General features: G+C 35.2%; 1 protein-coding gene across 2 annotated transcripts; it reads right to left on the reverse strand.

Moving 5' to 3' along the window:
• Positions 1-4,588: 4,588 nt before the first annotated feature.
• LOC131073720 (disease resistance protein Roq1) lies at positions 4,589-10,048 on the reverse strand. 2 transcript variants are annotated; one of them, XM_058010220.2, is made up of 5 exons: positions 9,361-10,048; positions 6,917-8,048; positions 6,565-6,804; positions 5,483-6,445; positions 4,589-5,311 (listed from the first exon to the last, which is right to left on the reverse strand). In XM_058010220.2, the coding sequence occupies exons 1-5, from the start codon at positions 9,900-9,902 to the stop codon at positions 5,099-5,101; spliced, it is 3,090 nt and encodes a 1,029-aa protein (XP_057866203.2). In that variant the 5' UTR covers positions 9,903-10,048; the 3' UTR covers positions 4,589-5,098. The 2 variants fall into 2 exon arrangements, with proteins under 2 accessions (XP_057866203.2, XP_059075657.1); XM_059219674.1 differs by having other exon boundaries at positions 4,589-5,331.
• Positions 10,049-10,392: the final 344 nt, after the last annotated feature.

Raw genomic sequence — 10,392 nt, forward strand, 5'->3', positions numbered from 1 at the left:
AGGAAGTAGTGAGATTGCATGGATTACCTAAGAGCGTAGTTTCAGATAGAGACACTAAGCTTGTTGGCTATTTTTGAAGAACACTTTGGAAGAATACGAAGATAGATTGGAAGTTTTGTTATACTTTTCATCCACAAACTGATGGACAGACAAAAGTAGTTAACTAGAGCTTGGGAAATTTGTTGAGATGTTTAGTTGGAGATAAAACTGGAAGTTGGGATTTTATTCTTGCACATGGAGTGTTTGCCTACAATAATTCAGTAAATAGGAGTACCAGAAGAACACCTTTTGAGATTGTTATCGGAGTGCATCCTAGAGGTATATCAAAATTAAGAGATATTAGCATTGAAATTTGGAGAAGTTTCGAAGCACAAGACTTTGCAGATCACATGGCAGCCTTTCATATTTAGGTTAAGAAGCACTTAGAGGATATGAACAATAAGTATAAGGGGAAGGTAGATGAGAAGAGGAGACATAAGGAATTTGAAGTTGGTGATGAAGTGATGGTATATCTGAGAAAAGAGAGATTCTCGGTTGGAACTTATAACAAGTTACATATGAGAAAGTTTGGACCTTGCAAGATTTTGAGGAAGTTCAGTTCTACAAATGTATATGAAGTGGAGTTATCAAATAGTTTGAGTATTTCACCCATGTTTAACATTGCAGATCTTCATGAGTATCATGAAGGTCCACAATTCAATGAAGACAGTATTGCAGACTCAGAGAAACAATTGCCCTAGAAGGAACCAAATCAGATTGAAGACATTTTGGATAGTAGGATTGGGCGAAGTACCTGGAGCAGTCAGTATAAAGAGTATCTTGTGAAGTGGAAGGACAAACTAGTTGAAGATTCATCTTGGATTTCTCAGGTAGAGGTAAATCGCCTTGGTTTTCCTCTGACCCCGGCAAAGTGAGAGACTCACTTTTTCAATAACCCTGTATGTCTGATGCAGGACCATCCCCTTTTCATGGCAATATTGCATCAACCAAAAAACATTTCCTTTCTGTTTGCAGTTTTAGCATTTCTTTCTGTGTGTACCGGTTTTGGCTCACCGGATCCTGTGGAGTTGGATTTTACTTGAAGACTTGATCATATTCCTTATTCCCAAACCACAGAGCATTTGGATCATTTTTTGGCAAGTTATCACTATCGGTTTCCATGACAGTTTCTTGTTACCGGTTGCTTAGACCTATTTGCATTGGTGATCTACCAAACCCCTTTCGTAGCTTGTGGAGCCTTGAGCATTGAGTCTGATGTTCCTTAACATGTGGTCAACCTTTTCCCATGATCTACACTTCATCCTTTGGATTTTCTGGAGGAATCTCTTGGTGGAGGCTGACCTTGTTGGTTTTACACATTAGGTCTTGTTCTTTGGGTTTTGATCCCATTTTTGGGCTGACTAGATCCCCTTGGATCATATAAATCATTGGAATTGTGCATTATAATGTAATCAAGTATTTAGACTAAGCGTAGAAGACGTAATTTGAGAATTGAGGTCTCGATTGTGACCTATTTTGTACTTTGAGCATGTTTTAGCAGGCCTATGAGCCGGTTTTTGTAACCCGATTGTTACCGGTTGGTTGTAATCAGTTTTCATGAAATAATTCAATCAATTCAACATTTCCTCCACCATATCTTTGTGTTTTTGTTGTTTTTACTCTTGCTAACTGGTCCAGATTGATCTCTTTGAGGTCCCTCCTAACCGGTGATGGCTTCATGTAACCTAATGTGAGTTAATATCAAAGAGAAGATAAATTTCATCGGCAATATTATTAAAAATTGAAAAGTGAGAGTCCATAAATAAATGTGAAATTATATTAGTAGACCAAGTCTCAATGAAGTGGATTATGTATACATGAAGAACCCTACTACAAACAATATCTAGAAGCTCTTGAAAAAGAAAGTTTGAAATATAATAAAGAAATAAGTGAAGAGGTGTTGGAATGTACTTTTAAAAAGAAAACAATGTTTCCTCAACCTTAGATGGGGTGCTGGGAGGAGGAGAAATAATAGCGGAACACCATCCACGTATAAAATTTTATCGTAGAAAGCATTGCAAATGAAGGATCACAATCTCCATATAGATATTATATGAAGGTAAGTAGCTAAATGTGGAACTTAGAATACTCAAGATAACACATAATATCCTTGGAGATAATGAGACATATTAGTCTATTGACCATATCCCTTTTAAACCATGCATACTTTTATTCAAAGTCAATTTTCTTATCAACAAGTCTAAGAAGATAGGACAATAGATTCTATAAAATGCAATGATCTTATACCTAATTTTCAAGAAAATGGTCACTAAATTGAGCCTGATTATTATACAATGACAAATAAAAAATCTATGATGAAAACACCATAAAATGAAACTTTATCTTGGTTCACGATTACAAAATTCTTGTATATAATCTCTCCAATAATAGTACATTTAATTAATCCCTCAAAGTTTAAGTGCATGAGCATTAACAAGCCCCTAATTTTTTTTTATTATAATACTATTAATTGTTAAAATACACCCCCAAAAATATAATGTTTAACAGTTAATGTTGGTTTTGTTCTAATGAAATATTCTAGATTTAATCAAGTTTTATAGAGCCCAAAAGTGGTCAAAATAATAAAAAATAAATTATAGAATTATAGAATAGGAATAAAGAACCTATACCACTTTATATAGAGCTTAAAAAAATATTATGAAAAAATATCATCCAAAAAGGAGCATATTCAAGTGAAAGTTTTCAATGGCTGATGTTACAAAAACTAATCTTGACTAGCAAAAACACCTAAAAAACTAAAATTTTGGAAGCAAAGAGTGACATATTAAGAAGTCACTTACATCACCATGGGAAGATAAATTCTACTTTAAATAAATACAACAAAAAAATCTCGATACAACTACAAATGGTTCTTACAAGAGGTACAAAATTGAAAACATCAATGGTGAGTGGGTATGAAAGAGGGCTGAAAAATACTAATTTCAGCATAACGTCATGATGTTGCTATTTTGCCAAAATATACCCTTTACTTCTAAAGATGCTAAAACCACCATCAAAATCTTTCAAAACCATTTTTAGTGTGTAACATTGCACTTTTGTATGGGAAATCACTTTTGGGTAGATGACGGTTCGATAGTAGTAATTTAGTTACTAACATTTGATATACACACAAAAGTTTAACCTTTAATAATTAAATAACTTTGTACACAAAAAATTAACTCAAATTCTATATTCATATGATTTCTAATGATTTTTTTCAAAATAGTTTTTGTGTCTAAATTTGACAACCTTTATATAGAAATAAAAGGATTTGAGATTTGTGGATGCGATGATGAGGTTTGATTGACCCAAAAATGTCTCATTTATATATTTATTGATCTAAGCTTCATTTGTTACAATGTCATACAATCTCCTAATCCACCTCAAAATGAAAGGTTTTTCTAATTTAAGAATTTTATACATGTTGAATTAAATGAACATGTTGATAATATAACTAGAAGATATTTAGATATCAAGATCTTACAAAAAAATACATGTAACACATGGGATTAATACATCCATTTTAATTCTTTATGTCATTTTAAAATGTAAGAAAAGAGCAAATGGGAATTTACAAGAGTTTAGGAAAGAAAACTCTAATCTTCCAATAAAGTGTTCTACTACTTAAACTATCAAAACCTGAGTTATAATACAATGTTAGAAATATAGAAGCCATTAAATTGCAATACATAAACAAAAATAAGATAGAGATTATTACAAAGAGATGTAAAAATGTAAGATAAAAAAAAATCTACAAGAGTTTAGAAAGAGAAGCTATTGAGTCTATTGAAGAAGAAAAAATCTGTAATATAAATATCTTAAGAGTTTCCAAATTCAGTGAGGACATGGGCAATGAATAAAAATAGAAGAGAGGAATTTCATTTTCAAGTTTTCAAATCTATGAGGATAAGAAAATAAATACAATCTCATGAAAGGAGGAGAATGCGCAACTCATTATCCTATCCTTCTTGAATGAATTTAATAAATTTGTGCAATATCATAGCTAAAATAAACATATCCAAAGAAATAAAAATATTACACTAGTAGTTTCAAACAAAAGAAAATTTTGTTTCTAATTACAAATTCTCTAAGTGTTTATATCATTTATCCACAACTTTTAAAAATTATCAATTTATTCTTTCAATCTATGTTTGATTAATTTACCACATTGTAAAACAATTCACCAATACAATAAAATACAAATAATAATTTATTTATTCAATGCAAGTAGATTTCCACAATCCATGACATTGTATGTTTGTTGATTTTGAATTTGATTGTGTGAGTGTTTTTTGCATCAACATTTCAGATCACACTTCGTGATCCATCATCAAGATGAGATAGAGAGCACAAGGAGAATAAAAAATGACTCTATCTCGTCCTGATGATGATAATAGACTGTGATCTGAAACACTGATACAAAAGACACCCACACAATCAAATCAAGAAGCTATGCAGGAACAATTTATTTATTTACTATAAAATAATATTCTATTATTAAAAAAAATGTTTTGATTGTAATAACAACTATACTATTTTTTAACATATAAACAAAAAAATCACTATATATTGAATGTGATGCAACAAAGATTTTTCAATTAAAACTCACTTACATCATCATCGTCACCACCATTATATTCTTCATCATCATCATAGTCACTCTCACTCGCGCTCTCCTTAAAATCATGAGAGTCAGCGACATCATCATAATCAAAAACATTATCAACCCTTGACACGCCAATACCAGTCGAAAAGTCGAGAGAGTTAACTTGCCTAAAGTGCAGTAGATCTTCTTCAGAATATACGTCGATCTGAAGGGATAGTTGAGCAAATAAGCTTTGCAATATGTGGAGGGTTTTCCTTTCTTCACCTCCCTTCACTCCCATTAAAAACGCCTTCTTTATACCAGAACAGGGTGGCATCCAGGAGTCATATTTTGAGAAACTTTCTTCATTAACCACGCACATACATATCCAATATGCACCACCCCTAAATAGATTTATATGTCTTAGGCGATGATTCCTAAGCACACTCCTGGTCCCATTCAAAATGTCGCCCCCTATCTCATAACACCCCAAACCACAGCGCAAAAGATGAATGTACTCAGCGAATGATGGGTTTTATGAAATGAATGGATCATCTCCTCTACTTGTTCAGCACATTCGATTTCACAGAAAGCATCCACCATAGACAATGTCTTGCCAATTTTATCTGCTTTAAAATATGACAGGGACGATATCCCCACCATAGTTGTAAGCTCCGAGGGCAATCTCTGAAATCACAGTGCTCTAGCTAAATTATTTTCAACAGTTTATATAGAAAATCGAAAACAGAGCACTTAAAAATACTATATTCAGATGCAACAGTACCCCAAAAAAAGAGACTAAATTAGAAGGAAAAAATAGACAAATAATGGGTAACTACACGTGTCTGCATTTAATACCTGCAACCTTTCAATGCAACTGATTATAGGACTCTCTGAAATAATCATCTCTTTTAGTCCTTCCAATTCTTCAATGCCTCTGACATTCTTCAGCTTCGGACATTCAGCAATTATAATGCTCTCCAGATGTATTAAACATTCAATGCCTTCAATATTCTGCAGACTTGCACAATTCCCAAGGAAGATTCTTTTCAACTTCTTTAATTCTGTGAAAGAAATTACACCCTGCAGCTGTGGACAGTCCTGAATCCATATTCTATTTAATCCCTTCAATTGTTCAATAGCTTTTATACTCTTCAGCTCTGGACTATAAGCAATCCAGATCCTTTTCAACCCCTTCAATATTTCAATAGCTGATATATCCTGCAGGTTCCGACAGCGACTAATATAGATCCTCTTGAGACAACTGACACGCCCAAAACTTGGCAACTTTCTCATATTCCAGCATAATTTTAGGTGGAATATTTCAAGTTTGAGGAGATCATTACACAATACTTTTCTCAAATGTCCACATTTCAACAGTGTCAGACACTCCAGTGTGGTTACCCTTGTCAAATCCACTTCAATCAGATCTTTCATAGAACAAAGCTTAAGAGATTTAAGGGTAGGACAGAACTGTCCACTAATGGAGACCTTCGTTGTTTTCAATACAACACACACAATTATGGCTTCAAGGCTTCTCATACGAAACCGATCATCAATTGACTTTCCCCTGTTGCTTAAGGAAAATTCCCCTTCTACCTTAGACAATTCCAACCTTAAAGTTTGCAGATTAGCGAGTTCTCTTAGAGATTTTAGCAAGCAATTCCATTCAATATTCCTTTCTAAGAACTTAAATCCAAATTCTATGTGCAGACTTTCCAGATTTTTGAACATTCCAAACGAGCTCACCAGTTTGTTTAAATCGCTTATCAACATATCGTTCTCAAAACTGCAAGATAGCTCTTTCAAATTGGGTAGAACCTGGAAATTACAATCACTTTGTTCAAACTGCTATGTTTTTCAATGATAAAAATCATACAAGAACAAACTAATTGCTGATGAAACCAAAATCTAAAATTTGATCAATAAAAAGCATGTACCTGGTCATCTGTTTGCCACAATCTCGCCAGTGATACTCTGTTAAGACTTAAACTATGCAAATTTTGTAAAGAAATAGAAGGATGAAATCCATGAGGGCCAACTTGAAGATCAATTGATGTCTTTGAACTCCCCCGAAAATATCTCATATGAAAAAAATTCGGAGCAATGAAACATCTGAAACTTTTTCCTTCGGACCCAGTGAGGGTGTCTTGGAATCTCTCGATTTCTCCTATTCCAATCTGAATTCAAATTTCTTCGTAGTTAGAAAGACAAATAAATGTTCTAACAGCTTACAGAAAACAAACCATTTCCAACTAGAAGCATGAATTTAAGGTCTCAATAAACACATACACGATCTTCAGGACGCCACAACCGTCGAGGACGGCTTATTTCATTATCTGTTGGCTGGCTCTTTTCTTTATCTGATATTTCCCTCCCCAGGTCACGGACGTGGTCATGCATTTTCAACAAAAATGTTGGCTCATAATGGCATCTTTTACAGCAAACCTTATCTTCCACTTCAACGAGGCACTTGTCTTTGAGGGTCTGAAGTGCATGTTCGGCTCTCCACCCTGAAGCCTTCCATATTCTTATGGCCCTGTTCACATTTTCCCCTATGAAAAAGCATGCTATATCCATAAATATCTGTTTTTGATCCTCCTCCAGAACATCATAACTTATTTTAAGCGTCTCTTTTATGTCTTTGTCAAGCCTCGCTTTAACCTCATCTAGTTGTGACTTCCAATAAGTCATGCCACTTCCAAAAACATGCCCGCCCATTACTTGGAGAGCAAGAGGTAAACCTCCACACGCTTTGACAAAACTGTCTACCAAATTCTCAAATCCACTTTTACAAGATTGCCTATGGAACGCGTGCCAACAGAAGAGCTCTCTGCTATGCTCTGGATTCATCACTTTCATCTTATAACGGACTGTCACTCTGAACTCTATAAGAAGCCTCTTGTCACGGGTTGTGACAATCACTAAACTGTTGGGATTCAGGGCATTTATCGGTAACAGGGCATCTAACTGTTTCAGATGATCAACATCATCTAAAATTACGAGGAAACTTGATTCTTGGTTCCCTTTAAGGTCATGCTTGATATAGGCGGTTCCTTCTTCTATACTAGAAAAGGAAGGATGATTCCCAGGAAACAGATCTTTGAGAAGCTTAGTTTGTAAAGAAGCCATCTGACCTTTCATATGGTTTTCCCGCACATCAAATAGAATAGTTGATGCACTAAATTCTGAATGTTTGCTATTGAACAAATATTTGGCGAGAGTGGTCTTGCCAGACGCTCCCATACCAAAGATGCCAATTATTTTATCTCTCATCTGCCCTTTTCTCTGACAATGACTGTAGAAATCTTTCACAATTTCATCAAGTCCCACCTCATATTTTGCAACTTGAAAAGGAATTTTTCTCTTTTGCTTCTCCTTAACCACGGCGGACAAAACGTCATTACACTGCTTACTCAGATCACTGAAAATAAGAAAAGCGAAAACAAAGTATAATTTAATTAAGATTGTAACTGATTTTTTTTTAAATTATAAAATAAACAAATTATTGAATAGTAAAGGCGTAGAGACCAGAGTACAATACAGCATAAGAAATCGGGGCCCAAAATAAACAATGCATGACAAGAAGCACACGTATAAAAAGATTTGTACAGTGAAAAGGAAGAGGAAAACTGGGATATTTGCCACAACAGAACCAAATGTGGCCCAAGAAAACAAAAAGCAGCTCCAAAAAACCTCTCCAGATAAGACTAAAAGATGTTCAAATCAAACAAAAATATAATCAAATGAATCAAGTATAAGCTATAGAAACCACAACCAATAAACTACGAGCAACGTTCGATACTAAATAATTGGAAAAAAAAGGAACTAAAATACTCTGCAATAGTCGAACTTGGCAAACTTAAGAATGAGCACTATTACTGAGCAGAGAAATATATCTCCACACCAGCTTAGCCAACGGAACCACTTTAAAAATGTTTGCCCTCTTCTCTACCTGAACCACTTTAAAAATGTTTGTAAACCCTCTTCTCTACCTAAAACATAATTTATTCCAGGCTAACAAAGAAATTTCAAAATTATCTGTTGTATCTTTTGAGAGAAAGTACATCATAATAGAGTTGATTTTGATAAGTAGGAATAAGTAGGAAGTATTTTTCACAAGTCAAACTATGATATTGCTATCAGAATTCAACTGTGTAGTTTTTTATTCAAACTCATTGACACATGTTTCATGAGTAGTGGTTCACAAGAACCCAGAACCCATCTCTCATAAGAATGAATGGTCCACTTAGCACTCATTGCATCTAGGTGATGCTCATAGGGATGAAGCACTGGGGGAGGTTACCCATGTCAGTACTACTCCAGCTCAAGTGCGCTTAACCACGGAGTTCCCTCCAAGGTTAAACCCACTTAGCTTGCAACCACCAGCTCAAGTGCGCTTAACTACAGAGTTCAGTACACCTCCCAGTGCTTCACCCCTCTGAGCATCACCTAGATGCAATGGGTGTTAAGTGGACCATTCATTCTCATGAGAGATGGGTTCTTGTGAACCACTACTCGTGAAACATGGGTCAATGAATTTGACTCAAAAACTACACAGTTGAACCCTGATAGCAATATCATAGAGTTGATTTTACTAATAACCATTTTTAGATTTACATACCCAACACTTCCTGTAGGGTGAAGTATAAAAGCTATAATAATAAATACAAAACGATTTTTAGACTAGTTAAACTAGTTTTTAGGGAATTAAAAAGCTCACAATGGAGTCTTACTCATTCTGTTGGCGGAATTCGTAGCCCTTGATGCTTGAAACATTCTGCAGGCATTCTTTCCACTGTTGAATGTCATGAGTAGGATATCTGCCCTTCTCTTCGTGTTTGGAAAATGCTTCCGCAACTCCATTTTTGATGTAGCGGAAGTCTGATGGCTGAACATCGTAAAAGAGGGGAATAATTCTAGCCTTGGTTTGGAACATCAAAGCAAGCTCAGCTAAGCACCAAGGAGACTCTGCATATTGCGGTGATAAGATGGCTATGTGCACTGCGGCAGAGGATATGGCATTTCTAATGGCAGAAGAAATTGGATCTCCCAGTTCAGTCTCTGGAGCATCTAGATATGCCCGGATCCCAGCTTCCTGTAGAGAATCGTAGAGCTGCTGAGCCAAAGTTGTTTTGCTGTCTGGGCCTCGATGGTTGATGAATACATCGAACTGCTTTGCAGTCAAGGAAGATTTTATCTTTTTGTTGGGAGGTTCAAGCACCAAAAATGGATCGCGTGGCTGTTTTCCTCGACCAGAAGTCGAAGTAGAAGCCATTAACAGAAAATTGATGCTCTTCTGTAAAAGCAAATAAGTCAAGAATGGATAAGATAGAAACGCCCTATTGTTGAAAAGAAGGAATTCAGTTTTTCTACAGGCAGAGTATGGAGATAGAAAAAGCTGATAAAGGTAAAGTTCATGGAGTGGAGTCTATGTTTCCACGTTATTGCACGACAAAAATATAAGGTAAAATTTATGGAGTGGAATCGTTTACGTCCGAGTTGGTTCGTTGTTTCCACGTTCTTGGCGTAGGAAGAACACGACAAAGATAAAAGGTGAAGCTTATGGAGTGGGGTCTCTGCTTTATTCCATGTTATTGCCTTGAAATAAGCGAGGAGTGTGGAATTAGGGAAGAAAAATAATCTCGAGCAAGAACACAGATGTAAAATTTATGGAGTGGAAAAGATCAATTGATAGGTTTGTTTCCACACAACAACAATAAAGGTAAGGTTTATGGAGTGGAGTTTGCTTTCGTATTATTATCTTG

Source organism: Cryptomeria japonica, chromosome 1 (assembly GCF_030272615.1).
Source record: "Cryptomeria japonica chromosome 1, Sugi_1.0, whole genome shotgun sequence".
Classification (NCBI taxonomy): Eukaryota; Viridiplantae; Streptophyta; class Pinopsida; order Cupressales; family Cupressaceae; genus Cryptomeria; species Cryptomeria japonica.